The 21,667-nt window shown below is 37.5% G+C and overlaps 1 protein-coding gene across 3 annotated transcripts in view; it reads left to right on the top strand.

The window, feature by feature from the left end:
• Positions 1–21,667, top strand: part of GALNT3 (polypeptide N-acetylgalactosaminyltransferase 3) — a 55,690-nt gene that overhangs the window by 30,971 nt on the left and 3,052 nt on the right. For 2 of the 3 annotated variants that reach the window (XM_054723137.1, XM_054723138.1), the window contains 8 exons: positions 1,819–1,991; positions 7,316–7,465; positions 9,761–9,995; positions 10,490–10,607; positions 12,332–12,532; positions 14,924–15,055; positions 15,263–15,364; positions 21,287–21,439. In XM_054723137.1, coding sequence (XP_054579112.1) covers positions 1,819–1,991; positions 7,316–7,465; positions 9,761–9,995; positions 10,490–10,607; positions 12,332–12,532; positions 14,924–15,055; positions 15,263–15,364; positions 21,287–21,439 — 1,264 coding nt within the window. The remainder of the gene's footprint in view (positions 1–1,818; positions 1,992–7,315; positions 7,466–9,760; positions 9,996–10,489; positions 10,608–12,331; positions 12,533–14,923; positions 15,056–15,262; positions 15,365–21,286; positions 21,440–21,667) is intronic. The other variant, XM_054723139.1, reaches the window with a different exon arrangement.

Genomic DNA, 21,667 nt, shown 5'->3' with positions numbered 1-21,667 from the left:
TGGCCAGATTATTATGATCTCTGAACGCATAATAATGTGGCCACTCAGTGTATATCCTATATAATAAAAGACTAATATGCAAATTGTCCCTTTGACCAGCAGGCCGGCCGGCCAACCGCCCATGTCCCCTCCCCCTGGCCAGGTTGGACGGACCCCACCCATGCACGAATTCATGCACCGGGCCTCTAATATATATAATATATATATATATATATATATATATATATATATATATATACTGAGTGGCCAGATTATTATGCATTTAAAGATCATAATAATCTGGCCACTCAGTGTATATGTATATTACACTTGGAAATAACAAACGCACTAGAGTAAAATCACTTTCAGTCAATTCCTCTATTTTTTCTATCTGGTGGTATTGATACCCTCTCAATACTTTATTCCCAGACTAATTTTTTTTTTTTTTTATAACTACAAATATTCCACCCTAAAGACCTCCTCTCAGAAAAGAATCTAAGACACATACATATTGAGGTCTGGATATAAAAGTGGTTAATGAGAGTTCGTAGGATATCTTTTTCCAGGGTGGCAGTCCCAGGCCTCTCGTACCATACTGGAGGCTCTGGCTTCCCTATTGGCCCTGGCAGAGTGACTAAAGTGTTCTGGGCCCTTATCTCCATGAGTGAATGATTTACTTCCTTTTCTTTGTGTTTGACCAGCACTTGTTCACACACTGTACTTACAGTGCCTTTTGACTGTGTGGGAGATTTTTGTACTCTGTTGTCTGAAATTACACAACCATTTATGGTTTTTAAGTGAACTTCAAGATAAACTTACTTATCTTTTCCATATGTTCCAGGTTCACTCTGTTGATTTTACAAAATGTTCTGAAGCCCTCTCCAGTATGTTATTTCATTTGATCTTCACCTCAACGCAATAGGTCAGGGGACTGGAGGCTGTACAGGTCCTCCCACACCCCCATGCTTCATATGAGACAATTTCCACAGACAAAGACATTGTTATAAAAATGAATCAATTTATAATTAATGTTCATAGCTAATGGGTAGCACAGTGCCATTAGCCAGTCAAAAATTACTAGCATTGCTCTCCTTGTGCCTATCGATATTTCATGTGGCAACAGAGCACAGGACTAATAACATGGACTTAGGACTTTTATTTTAAATTTATAAATATATTTTTAAAAATATTTAAAGTGCCTACTCTCATTTAATTAAGCAATAAATTGGATAATTGGAGCAAAATCTTTGCTGAATAATAATAAATATGCATAGCTTTATAGAATGCTATTTTTCCCCTATTGGTTCAAATATAGATTAAGTAAATTGATTAAATAAACTTGGAAAATGTTATATACTTAGGAAAGTATCTAATTTAAGATAATCTGTACATATACAAATATTTAATTATATTGCAGTTTTAAAAATTACAAATAGGAAAAATGTATGATTTCCAAAGGAAGGAGAAAAACTTGATTTTTATTTGACCAATTAGAAGTATTTGTCATTTTTTCAGGTGGTCTCACTTGTCAGTTATTTTCCTTATTGAAAATGTTATTTGTATGTAAAGTTATACTGTTGAAAAAGTTTACAATAGCATGTTCTCATCTTTGACATGCAATACATATCAGTGGCTATGATCTAGGTCTTGTAAAGCATTCTGTTTTGCTCTACTTACATTTACACAGCATTAAGATCATCTTACATAGTAAAAAATCACAACAAAAAACTATTCACTATCATTTCTGTAGTGAGAAAGGTTAAATAATTTTGGTAATGGCATAGCTATGAAATAAAGTAATAAAATTCATAATTATTCTTCTACTTTGACTTTTTCTAGATGTATCGAACAGAAATTTAAGCGCTGTCCTCCCCTGCCTACCACCAGTGTCATAATAGTTTTTCATAATGAAGCATGGTCCACGCTGCTTAGAACTGTCCACAGTGTGCTCTATTCTACGCCTGCCATACTGCTGAAGGAAATCATTTTGGTGGATGATGCTAGTGTAGATGGTAAGAAAGCATATGCAAATTAGATTGTTTCCCAAGTAAATCCATATGGTGTTGTCCAATGTTTATTGAGTTATATTGTACTCTCAGATGCCATTTCAGAGCTTGAGTATAATAGGTTGGATGGTATATATAGTGGATGAGAGTAGAATCCAAGGGTGTTGATATTCAAATATTTTGCAGTTCAGAAATGTATAAAATACCATTATTCATAACTTTGTAGTCTGAAATGTAACACTTCTTATAAGGAATAATAGTCATTAAGAGCACAGACTTGAGCCTGGAGTCCGGCTTCCTTGGTGTGAATCCCAGCTCTGGTCCTAACCAGCTATGTAACTTGGGCAAGTTATTTAACCCTCTTCCTCTTACCCCCCAATGCTTTAGTTTCATTATCTGTAAAGTGGAAAAAATACCATATTTCATCAAGTTTATTGTATGATACATAATTAGTTTATATACTACTAGTTTAAGAAGCTCTCATAGCCAATTAAACTAAGTTGCTATTGATTATAAGAAGTATTCAATTATGTGGTTTATAATTGAGGAAATACATAAATAGTACATAATTCTTAGGGTTGTTTTGAAAATTAGATGAGTTAATATAAATAAATGTAATTAATATAAATAAGTAGTTAAAAATCACTGACTCATCACATCCTGTTTTAGTTTGGCTCTTAAATTTTCCAATATTGTTTGTAAAATTAGCCACATTCTTTAATACATAGCTACTTAAAATTAAAGTCAAGATGCACTTACTAAATTACACATTTTAAATTGAAATCACAAGGCTAATTCGACAAATACGCTAATTTGCTAAATTTTCAAACATTACAAGCATTTTAAATACCAAACAGATATAGATTGTTTCAATGATTACAACATTTATTCCTGAATGAATCATAGTTTGGAGCCAGATTCTTTAAGGACAGCTTCCAGCTCCAACACTAATTAGCTGTTTACTCATCTGTAAAATGGGGTTGGTATTCTTTCATCAAACCCAAAGCAACACTGTGGTAAGATAAACCATTCTTTTCTGTATCATGAGAAGAAAAAAAAAAAAAGATACTGCAGATTAAGTGATATGTCATCAATTATAAGCTATACCAAGACTTTAGAAATGGTGATAAGTGAATAAAGCATAAATTACTAATCTATTTATTTCTTATATACAATTACTTACTTATTTAATAATTTCTACATATAATTCTAAACCAGTGGTTCCCAATCTTTTTTCCGCCATGCCCCACCCTAAGCATCTATAAAATCCTGATCCCCCCCCCCCCATGACATATAATTCTTACTAGAGGCCTGATGCACAAAATTCGTGCAAGGGGCTTGGCCGCAGCCCCCGCTGCTGCAGCTTCATCCAGAAGGACATCCGGTCTAATTAGCATATTGCACTTTTATTATTATACATTATTCAAAAAATGAACTTCTATTCAGGTGGAAAAAGCCTTAAAGGCCATTAACATGGTTTAAACAAGCTGCCAAAGAACATGGCATCCATGAAAGAGAAAAATAAAAGAGCGAAAGGACAGTTGAAGTACTGAGGAAGAAATCACTAAGAATTTGTTAAAAAAAATAATATGAAGTGATATGAAAAAATAGCAAATAAAGTTTCAAAACATAATAGAGAACTGAAATGCATAAATATATCACAATATATATTTATAAACTGTAGATGAGGCCCCTAGAACCATAAGAAATGCAAAAAATTGACTGTTAACAACTCATTCTAGAATTGCCTCCCTTAAAAATCAAATTGCCCCCCTGTGGGGTGTGTGCCCCACGTTAGGAACCACTGTTCTAAGCACTCCTATGGTTTCAAAACAAAATCTCAGTGGATTGAAGTTATGTTCTCAAGTTACATTAACATCTATGTGGAATAAGGTTGCTTATCACCTGGGGATTTTTTGCTTGGATGTGAGACATATTTACCAATTGGGGAAGTTTTTATAAAATATGTTTTTATTGATTTTTAGAGAGAGAGGAAAGGAGAGGGAGAAGGGAGAGATTGAAACATCAAACAGCTGCCTCTTGCATGTCCCCTACTGGGGATCGAGCCCACAACCCCAGGCATGGGTTCTGACTGGGAATTGAACCATGACCTCCGGGTTCATAGGTTGATGCTCAACCCCTGAGACATACTGGTCAGGCCAAATGGGGAAGTTTTATAATTCAAGTCCCCTACATACAGTTAAGCACTTTATGCAGATCTCTGATTTGAATCATTAATCCTCTCACCCAGGCTACTTTACCACTCAATTGTAATCAACTAATTTACTTACTGCTTGATCTGTTCTGAATTTCTTTTTATCCTTACAGTTTGGACTGCAGCCCATAGAGTTTAAAGTGACATCTGATTAACTTCTGCATACTTCATATGTTTTAGCTTTAAAAAACAACAATCACTTTATTTTAGAAATCTTTCCCTCTTTGGTTTCATGAACTTGATTCACAGATAATTTTTATTTTGCTTGATTTTTCAAGTAGTGAGGCAATAGGGGAACAGTAAGGCTACTTCTGAAAAGTCTCCAGTTGAAGGAAACTTTATTATTTAATTGCACAAAGAAAATTAATAGAATTAAAGGAAACCAAAATGAAAAGTGACATCTATTCATAATCTTCCTGTTTCAATTATTTTAATCTTTTCCTCTTTTAATCATTATCTAAATATAGAACGTTTAATTATACCAATGTCATAAGTCCAGTTTTGAAATCAGACATGTCACAGAACATTATTAACTCATTTATTGTTCCTTCAAAACTTTATTTTTAATGACAGTTATGGACTAGATGCATTTTATGTAACCATTTACCTTTATTCACCTCATTGTTATTCTGTATTACACTGCAATGAATATCCTTGCACTTCTGTTTTTCTTCTTTTGAATTATATCTTCAGATAAGTTAGAAGTAGAATTGCTTGATCAAAAGGATCTGAATATTTTTATAATTCTCTATAGCAATTAAGAATAGATTTGGGTTTTCTTGGCAAAGGCTATCTTTGCATATTAATATAATGTGTCTTATTGAGTCAAAGAGCTGTCTAGTGAATATCCACTGTGGAAAAATGTGTCCCTACTTGCTGTAAGTAGCTTGTGAAGTAGAAACCACAGTCCCTGTTTTTAACTGGCTTAGGGAAAAGCAGCAGAAGTATGTGGATAATCAAATAACAGATGTAGTTAAATATCAGTGATAGCAAAACAAAAGATAATCAACATTTACAGAGTATAGGCCCTGTGCTAGGCCCTCTCTTAAATGTTTTAGTTGTACAGTAACCTCTCATTTTATCCTCCCAACAATCTTCTGTCCGGATAAATCCTATCATCCCCATCTTAGAGATAAAGAAACTAAGTTACAAAGAGGTGAAATAACTTGCTCACAGTCACACAGCTAAAAGTAATGGTGCTATAAATTGAATCCAGGAGATCTGATTTCATAGCTTTGTGCTCTTAACCTCACAAAAAGTGGGGTATAAATGGGGACTAAATTTAGGGGGCAGATAAGAATTTACAGGAAGTTTGGAAGGTGTGGGTAAATATTTTTTTTTTAAATTCAAACAATATTAGGACTTCTTATTTTATGGAATCTATAGTGACTCCAGTTTTTAAAAAACCCACATTAATACCTTTGAAATGTTTCTGTTTTACAAGTCTATGATTAAAGCAGAAATATCCATAATTATATTTCTAAGAAAAATTGCAATTTTGCTTGTCTTTCAGAAAATTAATTCTGAAGAACTTAGAAGGTGTTTAAAAGTTAATCTATTACTCTGAGACAACAATGTTTAGATTTGTTTTTCTACTAAAATTTTTTCTAGACTCTCACTTCTTTATGAATGTTTACGTTTTCAATAAGCAACTCTCTTATCTTCACCACTGAAGCACTGAAAAAAAAAATCACAGATGAAACCATCTACATTTGTTTCTGAAATCTGGCAAAAGCAAACATCTACAATAGGACATTTATTTATGTTCTCAATATTCCCTAATCTTTTTTTATTTTTATTGACTTCAGAGAGGAAGGGAGAGGGAGAGAGAGATAGAAACATCAATGATGAGAGAGAATCATTGATCAGCTGTTTCCTGTATGCCCCACACTGGGGATAGAGTCCGAAACCTGGGCATATGCCCCAAATGTGAATCGAACCGTAGCCTCCTGGTTCATAGGTCCACTCTTAGCCAGTGATCCACGCCAGCCAGGATTCCCTAATCTTTTCGAGGCTATCCTATGGGCCCAAGAAGCCCACTGGAAGAACTGCATTGTATAGTCAACAAGAAATCAAAATTTAGTGATAAAAAGCAGGCTTAAGAAATTGTTTAAAAATATGAATACTTGACTGACCTGATTAATGTGTTTTCTTTTACCTACTGTCTTAAATCTTGCTTATAATGTGTCTCATTCTCATCCAAATTGGAATACTTAATATTTTAAATGATACATCTATTACTAAAATTTTGCTTGTTTTTAGCTTCATTCCTGATTCACATGTTCCCTTATTCTTCCATATTTTAATTGGAAAAAATTCTGTCAGGAGACTCCAAAACTTTTGAAAATTTTCTGCTGACTCTGCAGAAATATCCCCAAACTGCTGTAGCCTTGAACTTTCTTACTTTTAAAAATACTATGCTTTTATTGATTTTCTTTTTTAGAGAGAGGAAGGGAGAGGGAGAGAAGATAGAAACATTAATGGCTGCCTCCTGCAAGCCCTCTACTGGGAATCGAGCCCACAACCCAGGTGTATGCCCTGACCAGGAATTGAACCAGCAACTTTTTGGTGTGTGGTAGGACACTCAATCCACGGAGCCACAGTGGCCGGGCTGGACTTTCTTACTTTTGCTCAACATTTTGGTCTTAAATTATTTTGATCACTGCCTAAGTATCAGAGCATCCTTTTGATACTTGGCATTTTTCTTCAAATTTCCAAATTAAATAATAATTTTTAAAAGCATCAAATATTTTGTTGCCCAAATTTAGTTTCTTTACTTCCTTAGTTAATTTTCTCAGATCTCCAAATGCATTTTCTTGACTCCTGAATCCACTCCATTTGAAATCTTTCATTTTGCCTCAAAGAATTAACATGGCATATATAGAATACGTTATAATGTTATATGTTTACAATAGTCCAGAAGTTAAGATTTTCATGTGTAGTTTTTTTTCAATGAAGGGTTAAAGATATAATTTTCATCTTAATGAAAAAATGTGTGTAAATGTTAAGATTATGAATGTGGAGGTATGATTGCCCTGTGGTTTCTTTATTAGCTTTCATGTGTCATATATGAAAATAAACTTAAGAGTTAATCCTGGTTTTATTTTTTTTACAGAGTACTTACATGATAAACTAGAGGAATATATAAAACAATTTCCTATAGTAAAAATAGTCAGACAAAGAGAGAGAAAAGGTCTGATCACTGCACGGTTGCTAGGAGCAACAGTAGCAACAGCTGAAACGCTCACATTTTTAGATGCTCACTGTAAGTATATATGTGTAGACATGGTTGTAACATTTTTCCTTCCCCTACCCCCTAATTTAAAAGGTAAGGAAGCCTTTCCTTTAATGCCTAATTGCATTTTCTTTAACATCATTTTCAACTGGTGATTATAGCATTGACAGCCCAAGGAGATTATAGCTTTAGTACACAGGGACTTCCTTTCACTTATGCAAATTTCTTGCCTTCTTTGAGATTAAAGCTCTTCAACTTTAATGTCTTACAGTGGCCAGTTCCCAGCAAGTTATCCCTGCTTGGGATCTTTTTCTGATGCTCATTCCATTTTTTTAAAGTGTTTTTATCCTTATTCTTGATTCCTATAATTAAAAAAATATTTTTATTGATTTCAGAGAGGAGAGGGGGGGGGGAGAGAGAGAGAGAGAAGAGAGAGAGAGGAACACATCAATAGTGAGAGAAAATCATTGATCTGATCAGCTGTCTCCTGCATGCCCCCTACTGGGGATCAAGCCTACAACCCAGGTGTGTGCCCTGACTGGGAATCAAAACATCATGAGCCACACTGGCTGGATGCCAGATGATTCCTATAATTTTAGATGAGTGAAAGTTTTGTTTGTTTATATGTAGTCAACCCTATCATAAACTTTGTTTCTGTACTAACACTTTTAAGTTGTATATTTCAATTCTCCCCCTTCTTCCTCCCCCAAGGTTTCACACACTCCTTCTTGTACCAAGTTACGGGTTCCCCTTCCAATTTCTGGTATCTCTTCCATGAACATTGTTAGTTGTTGCTGCTGGTTTTTTTTTTCCTTTTTTATTTTAATGTGTGTGTGTGTGTGGTTTGGTGGTTTTTTTTTGTTTGTTTGTTTGTTTTTAGTGCCAATGATCCTATATAATAAAAGCGTAATATGCTAAGTGTCCGAACGAATGGTCTACCATTTGGTTGACTGCTCGACCAGTTGCTATGACATGCACTGATCGCCAGGGGGCAGATGCTCTGATTGGTAGGTTAACTTGCTGCTGGGGTCCAGCCGATTGGGACTGGGTGAGAGGGCCGGACACACCCTGGAGCCTTCCTGTGGTCCCTCTCTGGCTGGCCAGCCAACCTCCCACAGTCCCTTCCTGGCCAGCCAGCTGTCCCCCATTGGCCCCAATCGGGACTGGGTGAGACGGCCCCAATCGGCCTGATCGCCAGCCAGGTCAAGGGACCCCACCTGTGCACGCATTTGTGCACTGGGCCTCTAGTTTTAAATAAATTTGCAAAATATTTTTAGAGTCAATGTTTAATATACACATTAGGTATTTCTGAAATGTCACTTCATCCCTTCAGCTCTAAGTTTACTGTAGTGGGTGTTACTTTTTGTATGAGCATTTAGCTCTGAATTTGCTAGCCCTTGGTTGTGTTTGACCCAGCAAATTAGGTAGTGAGCTTATACTAATGGTCACAGAAGGGCTTTTGGATTTGTTGGGAGTCTCTGTAGAGCTAACACATCCAGTAGTCTCTTAATTCCAGCCACTTAAAAATGAAGAGAGATCTAGGGTAATCCAAGAGAGGTGATTTTAAAAGAAAATGGTCCATCCTCCAGTCTTCCCTCTCTTGGTCCAAAATTATAATAATGTCAGACTGGACTTCTTCCCTTCCGTGCGAATGTGTTTGAAGGTCCTCCTGGACCATGACTGTCCAACTGCACTTGCTGGGAGCTCTGAGTAGGACTGTACATGCCAGCATCTCCTGAACTCTGTGTGGTTTGTGAGACAACCTGGCTATGACCAGGGCCCAGACCTTTCATAGCATTACTTTGCCCCACCTTCCATTAAGGCTGGGACAGGCTTGAATGTTCCTTCTTCTCCAACTGCGAAAATCATAATATCCTGATTCCTTGACTTACTTTCTTCTAAGATCCAGTTAGAGGAATGAAAATTTTGATTACTCTCTTTTACTCAGGGAAGACCAGTTTAAGTAAGTCAGAATACATGGGACTAGATGGTATGGATCAGCAAAAAACTTTCTTAGATTCATGGTCCATTAGAAAGAGAAATACCTCATCTGAAATTTAAATACATTGGTATCATTTTGCTCCCTTTCTAAGGTATAAAATGGATCGTCATCTGTAGGAAAATTTTCCCAACAATGCTGAATCTTGTTTACTTTCTAAATCCTACCTTGATCTCTTCACAAGAAACCTTTAAGAAACCTCCCCCTATAAAGATGTTCCAAATACAAATGACTTTGTTCTCATTTCTCTGTACACCCTCTTCCCAAAAACAAAAGGGGGAAAAACCCAGTTTTCATTGAATTAATTAAAATTGTGTTCCTTTCAGGTGAGTGCTTTTATGGTTGGTTAGAACCTTTGTTGGCCAGAATAGCTGAGAACTACACTGCGGTTGTGAGTCCAGATATTGCATCCATAGATATGAACACATTTGAATTCAACAAACCTTCTCCTTATGGAAGTAACCATAACCGTGGGAATTTTGACTGGAGCCTTTCATTTGGCTGGGAAGCACTTCCTGATCATGAGAGACAAAGAAGGAAAGATGAAACCTACCCAATTAAGTAAGTTGATGGTAGACAAAGTCATAATTTATATAAATGTATACATGTCTATTTCAGTTATTTCAATATGTATGTAGGCTTTGCTTTTTATCATAATTGCCCCCAAGATAATTCACCCTAACAAAATAAAGAGCACACCCATTGTATATGGAGGGAATAGAGAATTCATTTATTTATGTACTTATCCATAATGTTAGTAAGAATTAGCATTAGGTAAGCTCGTATGCCTTCTTTATAATTATTACTTAATAATCTTTAAGCTTGGTTAGAAGATACTTAATAATTTTACTCCTTTGAGAAAGGATACTTAAAAATACCCCCTCCCCAACTTGACTTTGAGGATAGCATTTCCAGTTTTTATTCATCTATGTAAGAGCTTTGGAATTAGAATCTCTCTTTAATATGTTTGTGGATTTGATTCAGTTGTTCTTTAAATATGTTCTTTTTTCTTATTTGACTTTTATAATACAGTTTGACAATGGGTTATTTTTCAGAACACCCACTTTTGCAGGAGGTCTTTTTTCCATATCAAAAGAATACTTTGAATATATTGGAACTTACGATGAAGAAATGGAAATCTGGGGAGGTGAAAATATAGAAATGTCTTTCAGAGTAAGTTTATAAACATAGCATACCTATAAAACAATGAAATTTATAGTTTGTTCTAATTGGCTGATTACCATGGATGTATGCAGTCTTTACTTTTTGTGCTTTCTAAAATTTAATTGCTAGAAATTTTAGAATAGGATATTTCCTTTAAAAATATAACTTAAGCCCTAGCCTGTTTGGCTCAGTGGATAGAGGGTTGGCCTGTGGATTGAAGGGTCCCGGGTTCGATTCTGGCCAAAGGCACATGCCTGGGTTTCGGGCTTGATCCCCAGTGTGGGGTGTGCAGGAGGCAGCCAATCAATGATTCTCTCTCATCATTGATGTTTCTGTCTATCTCTCCCTCTCCCTTCCTCTCTGAAATCAATAAAAAATAAATAAAATAAACTGTGCAAAAAGATTTTTAAAAAATGTAACTTAATATATTTATTCATTGCTGCCAATGTAACAAGAGGAATCAGTTAAATGCCTGTGTCCAGGCAATAACACCAATTAATGCACTTGCAGCTACTGAATTCCAGCCAAGATAAATATAATTAAATCTAGTGCTTCAGGAAATAAGTTGATTCTCAAGGGAGTCAGAATGGAGAAACATTTATGAATAATTTTAAAGGATATAGAACTTAACTCTTTGTATTAAATGAGATCCCCCATCCCTAAACATATGAAAAGTTAATATAAGAAACAAAACAAAGGCTTCGGATGGTCTCCATATGTACTTATTTGATTTCATGAATTCATTTTCTGAAATGACTTTGTCATTCATTTTTATCCCCTGTGCTGGAATGTAGTGGAAAAATAACTGAACTAGGAGTTAGAAGATTTAAGTTTTGGCTCTGACTCCATCCATCACATAATGGCAGTGATGATCTTAGCCAAGTATGAACTGCTTAAGGGCAGGGGTCTTGTTTTATTCATTTCAGTATTCCCAACCCTTCACACATGTTCGATCTCAAGCACAGTCTGTTGAATTGAACATATCACTGAGTTTTCTCATTTGTTTAAAAGAGAGAAAAAAAAGAGAATTTGATCTCTTGCCCTGATACTAGCACATACTATTAAACATTATTTTAGATTTTTTTGCTTAGTAATTATTTATGGCAGAACTAACTGTCAAGATATTTAAGTGGATAGGTATTGATTTTAATGCTTTATCATTTCATTTAGAGTTAATGCAAGGACTTTTTTTTACTATCTCTACATACGTATGAGTTTTTTATAAATGACCAATTACTTCATAACTTTAATAGATTTTACTTTGGTAATAATGACTGTTCAGAATTATTGTCTTCACTAAAAATTGGATATGTAAGGGATAATGGAGTGTGGGTTCACTTACTCCAAGGCCGCTAGAAGAGAGTAACCATGTAAATCGGATAAGAAGACAGAAGTCAAATGCAGAAGAGGCTTTGGTCTTCTGTGTATATTAGAGCTTGCATAATTGTTTGCAAAAAAATAAATTCCTGGATTCATTTTTATGAGAGATCTGAAATAATTATTATGTTAAATTTCTGAAAATATGCTTTTGTTGACTTTAGTATACCATTTAATAAAATTGCTCTTATACTTAAGAACTTAAGTTGAACTGACGGGGGGCAGAGACTATCTGTGAAGTTGTGCTAAAACTCTTCTATATTTTGCTTTTAATAATATCTTAAAGGTGAACTTAAAAGCAACACTTTGATTTCCCTAAAATACTGTAAATTTAAACAAATATCATTAATTATCAGGTATGGCAATGTGGTGGGCAGTTGGAGATTATGCCTTGCTCTGTTGTTGGACATGTTTTTCGCAGCAAAAGCCCTCATACCTTTCCAAAAGGCACTCAGGTGATTGCTCGCAACCAAGTTCGCCTTGCAGAAGTCTGGATGGATGAATACAAGGAAATATTTTATAGGAGAAACACAGATGCAGCAAAAATTGTTAAACAAGTAAGTTAGAGCTAAAGTAATTAAATTACAATAAAAATCCACTCCCCAGTTCCCATATTTTTTTATTTACTTGAGTCAATTCAAATACGGATATTTTAAAAGGCTGTTTTTGAAGCTGGCTTTTTTTAACATTTAAAATATATAATTTATGATGCCAGTTCAAATTTTTTTTTTTTAAGGAAAATTGAGTAAACTTCTTTTTAAAAATTTAGTCATTCTCATTGATTCTATCCTTTTGGGGAAAAAATATTGATTTCAGAGAGGAAGGGAGAAGAAGAAGAGAGAGAGAGATTAACATCAATGATGAGAAAGAATCATTGATCAGCAGCCTCCTGCACATCCCCTACTGGAGATCAAGCCTGCAACCTGGGCATGTTGCCCTGACTGGAATTGAACTGTGACCTCCTGGTTCATAGGCTGATGCTCAACCACTGAGCCACACCATCTGGGCGATCATATCCTTTTTAATATTGGAAGCCATTTAATTTTGTAACTGCTTTGGCTCAAAATGTTTCTTAAAGAAAATAAGATTAAGTGGAATTGTTTTTAACTGGTCTTAGGTGATGTGATTAACACCTAAATCAATGTGCTAAGTGGGTTTTTGAACTGGAGATAGAGACAGTGTCAGAATGTGACCAGAGAATAAGCCAGGAGTATCATAGCTTTTTTTCCTTTTTTCCCAAGTTCTGGTTCCACTACACACTGGAGGGACCACCTTGGCAAAGCCCCTTTGAAACTTTAATTAGGGATGGCACTTCATAAGTTGGTTAAGAGCTTGGCTGGATGTGGGATGTGTGCTCAACCAATTCTCTTCTCTGTCCTTCCGTGTTTTAAGAGAGGAAATACTTGCCATCTCCCAGAGTAGTTGTGAAATAAAGAAATAAGTGCTAACAAATGGTACTGTTATTGACCTGCCATACATAAAAGCTCTGCAGAATCATGGTCTCCAATACATGAAAACTGAGTTCCAATAGTTTTCATATTGGATGTGGTAAATGAACTGGACAATTTAAGAACATGCTTCAGTGAATGGCACCCAATTCTTTCTTTCTTTTTTTTTTTTAATGTTTTAATTGATTTCAGAGAGAAGAAGGGAGAGGGAGAAAGGGATAGAAACATCAATGAGGAGAGAGAATCATTAATCGCTGCCTCCTGGGGATTGAATCAGCAACCTGGGCATGTGCCTGACCTGGATTCGAACCGGTGACCTCCTGGTGCATGGGTCGATGCTCAACCACTGAGCCACATTGGCTAAGGGGCACCCAATTCTTTATAAGAAACAGTGCTGATTTGTGGGGAAGGGGTTGTATATTGGGCTTAAAGGGCATCAACATGTTGACTGTCATAAAGATATGGTTACCTCTTTTCCACCTTTTCTTTGGCCTCTAGTGTCTCCATGTAACATGTCAGAAGGATGCAAAGTCAGAGCCCTGCTGGGTTAGATTGCTATCTTTTTACCCAAGGCCACCAAGACAAATTGGGCAGATTGTATACTGCACAAGGGTACTTGGCTAAGCAGGCAAGTAGGTGCTAAATACAGTTATGCTCACCCACAAAGAAGAGTGTCAGCCAACAAACAAACACCCTTTTTAACACGGGGCAAATAGATCTGCTTGTAAAATGCATAAGCTAACCAGAAGTCCTTTGTAGAATTTTATACTTTTTGCTAAAACACCTGGGTTCAAGACTTTGAAGCTGGTAAGGAAAATATTTTCTGTAGTTGCACTGACTAGCTTGAGAATTTACCTTTTCATATATTTAGGTACCAAAGATAATATAATTTTCTTTAAAATTTTTCCTACAGACTAAATTCCTTTTCAGTTTAATAGTGCTTTTTAAAAAAGTTGTTTGTTTAGTCCCTTAAAATAAAGGAAAATAAAATGCCATTGCCTTTTTCTACCAACATACTGTTATTGCTAGAATATTATTAGGAATAAGCTACACCTATAAACCTAGAAAATTTTTTTGTGTGTGATCTTGATTAGAGCAAAGGTATAAATTACATAATGTTTACCACTTTCTCTATACCTGTTTTCTCACACCTCACTATACAGATCATTTTGTGGATCAATTTTGAATGCTCCCACTACCATTTCTTTGTTCATAGCATTTTGCTAGAGATCTTTGTCCCATGGGGGAGGTTTGTGGTACATAGGAAGAGTAAAATTACACTGGACCAGTACCATGGTGTTACCTGATTCTCTTTGAAGCCAAAAATGAGCAGGCAGGAATACTTGTTGCCTGAATGAATTATGAATGCAGTTAAATTTCATCTTGCATTTAACCCAGAATTTTTTTAAGACCTAAAGATAAATACTAATAGTAGCATTTGAAGGATTTTACCAGTGCTCTTTTGATGAAGCTTTCTCTTCACTTGTCATCTTTCTCCAGAAATCATTTGGTGATCTTTCAAAAAGATTAGAAATAAAGCACCGCCTTCAATGTAAAAATTTTACATGGTACCTGAACAATATTTATCCAGAAGTCTATGTGCCAGACCTTAATCCTGTTATATCTGGATATGTGAGTATTTTCCTGTTCCTTTTTACTTGGTATACTCCTTGCCACCAACATTTATGTGGTTCAGGGGAAATTGCTGAAATACTTTTAGGTTGTTTGCTTTTGAGAGTTTTACACTATTATTATTTACACTACTTGATGAAATCAATTGAAGAAATATATAAACCACATGGATTTAAAATTTTTTATAACTTGAAAACTTTCCTTTAGATTAAAAGTGTCGGTCAGCCTTTATGTCTGGATGTTGGAGAAAATAATCAAGGCAGCAAGCCATTGATTCTATATACGTGTCATGGACTTGGGGGAAACCAGGTGAGCCCTGCATTAAAAATCCTCCCTTTTTATTAGTCCTTACAAACACAAGTTATTGCATATTTTTTAGAAGTCCTACATCAGTTTTATATTCACATAACTGGTGTGTGAAATGTTTCTAGATTAAGTTTGGAAATTTACATTGAAATTGTAGAGTGCTTTATTTTGATTTTCACTCTGGCTCTGAAAACAATTTGAAGTTGCTTACCTATTCAGTAGAAAGAAATGAGAAAATAATGGAATAATGCCTTTTAAAATAAGAAATGGGATCTTTTATATGGAATTTTTATATTGTGTGACTATTGGCATGGTGATTTTGCAAAATTATACATAAAGGTTATATTTAACTGGGCTCAATACTGAATTATAAATCATGTTAATACCAAAAAAAGCAGTGTTATAAGTAATTTTCATAGCCATAATAAATGTTCTAAAAATAAGGTATGTTCTTGATTCTCTTTGATTGATGACATTTCTGCTTGTTACCACTTTTTGACTGTTTTTCCAATTTAGACTCAAATGTCAAATATCACTATTTGGCCTACTATTGGTAGATAACATATTAAAATATTATTTTGAGTTTTTACCTTTCTTTCCTTGCCTTTACAAGTGAACTCCTGGAATGATTAGACTTTTTCTTTCATTTATTAATTCACCAAATTCATGGAGTGACTCCTGCATGTCAGGTACACTGCTGGGCTCAAGCAATTTAGATTCTAACGCCTTCAGGAAATCTATATTTCAGAAAGTAGGCAAGGTATAATGGTTACAGGTTACAGGCAATGTGGGCTGAGAAGGGCTGCAGAGGGCAGGTGCCTCCAGGACCAGGTTATAGGCAATAAGGGCTGGGGGTTGCAAAGGGCGAGGGCCTCTGGGATTAGATGGTTTCAGTCAAGAGGTTGTGAATCTTTACATAATGGTAGACAGTTTCTTGAGAAATGAGGATGGACTGCATTCTGATGTTAACGCCCATGTCCCAAGGCATACAACTCTCAGCCAGGTTAGAATATGCTTTCTCTAGTCAGAAAAATCATGCTTAACAGAGCATGGTTAATATTTCTTTTTTAAAAATATATATTTTATTGATTTCAGAGAGGAAGAGAGAGAGGGAGAGAGAGATAGAAATATCAATGATGAGAGAGAATCATCAATTGGCTGCCTCCTGCATGCCCCACACTGGAGATTGAGCCCACAACCCGGGCATGTGCCCTGACCGGGAATTGAATGGTGAGTGACCTCCTGATTCATAGGTCAATGCTCAACCACTGAGCCACACCTCTGGGCATGGCATTATATTTGTTTTTATCATAAAAGTTGAAGATAGAGGGAGGAACCAAGATGGCGGCAAAGTTAAACAACTAAACTGCCGCCTCGCACAACAATTTCAAAAATACAACTAAAAGGCAAAACGTCTACCACCCAGAACCACGGGAAAGCTTGCTGAGTGGAAGATTTACTACTAAGAAGAGAAAGGAGCACAAACGCTGCAAAGCTGAGGTACGGAGGTGTGCGAATCGGGCTGGTGGCGGGCAACTGGGCGTGCGGCTTTTCTTCAACTGGAAGGGAGACAAGCTCCCGATCACTCTGAAATCCAGTTTCTGGGGACACGTGGAGGACCCAGACACCTATGGGGAGAAGCTGGACTCTCGGCCATTGGTTCGGAAAGTGAGAGTGACTTTTTTGCAGAGGTGCACCCAGGAATCATTGTTTACTGCTCTGGAGCGCGGGATGCAGGGACTTGGAAACGCAGAAAGGCAGAGACGGTTGACGGCAGCCATCGCCGTTTGCCACGCCCTAGCCTAGTGATGCCCTGAGACCCCGCCCCGCCCTGAGACCCTGCCCCGCACATTCTACAAACCCGCCCAGGCTCCACACAGTGGCTTTTGCATATAAATGGCCTGTTCTGTGGCAGCTTAACCAAATTAACTGCAGCTCCAGTCAGACTGCTCCAAAACCACCCAAGCAAAAAGGAGAAAACTGCAGTTTTTGCTGTAGCTCCTGCTGGGGGGTCTCAGACAGTAGCTGACCTGCACCCCATTGGAGATCCAGACACTAGTGTATCTAGTGGTCGGTGTGAGACGACACCAGATTTCAACCACTCTCATAAGGGACACATTCAAGAAGCAGACTCAGTGAGCACCAAAGCCCTACTGGAACAAGTCCTGTCCCATAAATGTGTCTCCAGCACAGCAATTCTTCCGTTATAGACACAGCGGGTCCTCACAGCCAATTGGCCTGGAGGTCAATTCCTCCCAGTGACACCAACAACAATCAAGACCATCCAGAGCTGAAAAGTCAGTGCCGACATGTACACATAAGGAACTGGTGGACATTGAAATTGGGTCTCAAAAGAACTGTTGGTCCAGAAAGAAACTTACTACAGACTGATTCATTTGCCTGTCAGCATAACTATTATTGCTCGTCTCACATTCGGTTCTTATAAGTATATTTCTAGTAACACATGATCTCACTCATCTAGGGGAAATGTTGAACAACATAGAATGATGAACAAGAACAGACCCAGAAACAAGAGGCATCGATCGGACTGCCGGGCCTCAGAGGGAGGGTAAGGGAGGGTAGGGGTAGGGGGGAGAGATCAACCAAAGGACTGTGTGCATGCATACAAGCCTAACCAATGGTTAAGGACAACAGGGGGGGTGGGGGCATCCATGGGGAGGGGTGGGGGATGGGAATGGGGGGATGAGGACAAATATGTGACACCTTAATCAATAAAGAAATTAAAAAAAAAAAAGACTTAACCCTTTGCACTCACTTGCTTTTTTCTCGATTCCTTTATTCTAATGCTAACCGTGTTGAGTCACACTCGACATCCGAGTGCAAAAGGTTAACTACAACAAGGCTGTACACACAGTCCACAAAGGGGTGTACCAAGAGTGTCCACCTCAGGTAACTGGGAGGCTGACCCGTTGAACCAATAGGACACCTAGTACACAAAGCTACCCAACCAACTGAGAGAAGCAGCGAAAATGAGGAGGCAAGGAAACAGATCCCAAATGAAAGAAATGGAGGAGAACAAACGAATGGACATAGAGTTCAAAATCACGGTTATAAGGTTTTTCAAGAATTTCATGGAAAAGGCCGATAAATTTAATGAGATCCTTGAGGATATGAAAAGGGACCAACTAGAAATTAAACATACACTGACTGAAATAAAAAATGTTATACAGAGACCCAACAGCAGACTAGAGGAATGCAAGAATCAAGTCAAAGATTTGGAATACAAAGAGGCAAAAGACACTCCTCCAGAGAAGCAAGAAGAGAAGAGAATTCAGAAAGTTGAAGATAGTGTAAGAAGCCTCTGGGACAACTTCAAGCGTACCAACATCAGAATTATGGGGGTGCCAGAAGAAGAGAGAGAGCAAGACACTGAAAACCTATTTGAAGAAATAATGACCGAAAACTTCCCCCACCTGGTGAAAGAAATAGACTTAAAGTCCAGGAAGCACACAGAACCCCAAACAAAAGGGATCCAAAGAGGACCACACCAAGACACATCATAATTAAAATGCCAAGGGCAAAAGACAAAGAGAGAATCTTACAAGCAGCAAGAGAAAAACAATTAGTTACCTACAAGGGAGCACCGATATGATTATCAGCTGATTTCTCAACAGAAACTATGCAGATCAGACAGGAATGGCAAGAAATATTCAAAGTGATGAATAGCAAGAACCTACAACCAAGACTACTCTACCCAGCAAAGTTATCATTCAGAATTGAAGGGCAGATAAAGAGCTTCGCAGATAAGAAAAAGCTAAAGGAGTTCATCACCACCAAACCAGTATTATATGAAATGCTGAAAGATATTCTTTAAAAAGAGGAAAAAGAAGAAGAAAGTAAAGATAAAAATTATGAACAACAAATACATATCTATCAACAAGTGAATCTAAAAGTCAAGTGAATTAAAAATCTGAGGAACAGAATAAACTGGTAAACATATTAGAATCAGAGGCATAGAATGGGAGTGGATTGATAATTCTCAGGGGGAAAGGGGTGTCTGTGTGGGGGTACGGGAAGAGACTGGACAAAAATCATACACCTATGGCTAAGGACAGCGGGGAGGAGGTAAGGGCAGATGGGGGGTGGGAACCAGGTGGTGGGGAGATATGGGGGGAAAAAAAGGAGAAACAATTGTAATAATCTGAACAATAAAGATTTATTTTAAAAAAAGTTGAAGATATATTTTATAACATTGTTTTATCAGTTTTTCTCTTATCATTGCCATAAAGATGTTTTTATAGTTTTGTCTCTGGAGAAATTATTCACATATTCTTCCAACGAATATTTGTTTAGAGCTTATAATGTACTACTATAGTTGTGAAGACAAAATCCCCCTTATTGGCCCCAATCGGCCAACCTCCTGCGGTTCCTCCCCCACACTGGCCAACCTCCCGTGGTCCCTTCCCCCAGCCAGCCTGCCCTCCCCCATTAGCCCCAATTGGGGGGAGCGCCCAGCCAAACTCCCACGGTCCCTTTCCCAGGCTGGCCAACCTCCTGTGGTCCCTCTCCCCCACCAGCCAGCTCCCTCCCTCCCCCTGATTAGCGCCAATCGCTGGCCAGGCAGAGGGACCCCACACATGCATGAATTCGTGCACGGGCCTCTAGTAGTATATAATTGGGACAATAGATAATAAAAGATTGAAAATGGAAGTTTCATGTACCAATTGAGGAGTGTGGACTTTATCTTAGTAACAGCAGTGACTCACTTTAGCAGGGGAGGTAGGGAATCAAATAAATGTTATAGAAGACTAAGTGGACTGAAGCAGAGTAAGTTTCTACTTACTGGGGTAGCAGAGTGAATTGAAGTATAGGACAGAAACTGCAGATGACTGGAGCTGTTACAGTAGAGATTTTGAGTGCCTGAACAAGAGAAGTGAGGATATGGAAGTAAGGATGGGCGGGATGGTAACATCTGAGAGAACAATTCAGTAGGACGAAGGGACTACTAGTAATTAATTGGACGTATGGGGAGAAAGAAGCATCAATATAGTAACAATAGCTAAAATGTATTGAATGCCCACCACAAGGCAGTTATTATCATTGTTTGCATATATTAACCCATTTTTCTTTATAATTCTAACTAGAAGCCCGATGCACAAAGATTCGTGCTAGAATGGGCTTTCCTTTCCCTGGCTGCTGGCACTGCCTTTCCACTCCGGCCCAGCCCCTTTCTTCTCAGGCGCCGGAGCCACCTCTTTCCACTCTGGCCCTGCCTTCCCACGCTGCCCAGAGGCCCTGAGAAACCGGGGGTGGGGCATGCATCGTCGCCATGGTGATGACGCAAGTGTCCCGCCCCTGTCACTTGGCGCCTGTGTATGCAAATTAACTGCCATCTTTGTTGGGTTAATTTGCATATCACTCCTGATTGGCTGGTGGTGTAGCGGAGTTACAGTCAATTTACATGTTTGTCTATTATTAGGTAAGATGGGTAGGAGCTATTAATTTACCCACCTTTCAGGCAAGGACACTGAGGCAAGGAGGTTACCCCCATTTAAATGTTGCTAATTTAAATAAAAATGCCAAGAATTGAAATGAATAAGAGAGAAGGGACATTTGTAGAGAGGAAGCAGCAGTTAAGGTGCTTGCGAGAGCTTGCCAGGCCCTTTCCTATGGAGTACCTGACCTAGCCTCCATCCTACCAGATACCTTCCAGTTTCTGATATGGGGAGGAAGACAACATCTTAATTAGGTAACTTCCTGCTGGTAATAGGCTGGAGAAAGGTTACAGTATCTTCTATCATAAAAACTCAGCTTATGTTCTTGATACCAATTCTTCCTGTATTATCTTGTTGAAGTAGACATGACTTCATTATTCGGTAAGTTGCTGATTTTTTTTATTGGACTGTTACCTTGCACCTGAGCATATAGGGTGCTTTGTCAGTAACAGCAGTCTTTCTTTCACAGTACTTTGAATACTCTGCTCAACGTGAAATTCGGCATAACATCCAGAAGGAGTTATGTCTCCACGCTGCTCCAGGTCCTGTTCAGCTGAAGACATGTACCTACAAAGGTCACAAAACAGTTGCCACTGGAGAACAGATATGGGAGATCCAAAAGGTACCTCAGTGCAGCTAATTCACCCCTTTATGTAATTACTGTTTTGAATAGCTCTAATTGCTTATCTGGAAACATACATGAAACATATTGTATTAATGTTATCCATCAGAAATTCTGAGCTTTTCTTAACTTTGTTATTGTTTGTTTACTAATGTGATAAAAGAGAATATATGAGTTAAATACTCTTAGGAACAAAATAATTGGAAAGCTTAGTTAAAGCATGGTTTA

Source organism: Eptesicus fuscus, chromosome 11, assembly GCF_027574615.1.
Source record: "Eptesicus fuscus isolate TK198812 chromosome 11, DD_ASM_mEF_20220401, whole genome shotgun sequence".
NCBI lineage: Eukaryota > Metazoa > Chordata > Mammalia > Chiroptera > Vespertilionidae > Eptesicus > Eptesicus fuscus.
This window is presented reverse-complemented; position numbering and strand designations above follow the sequence as displayed.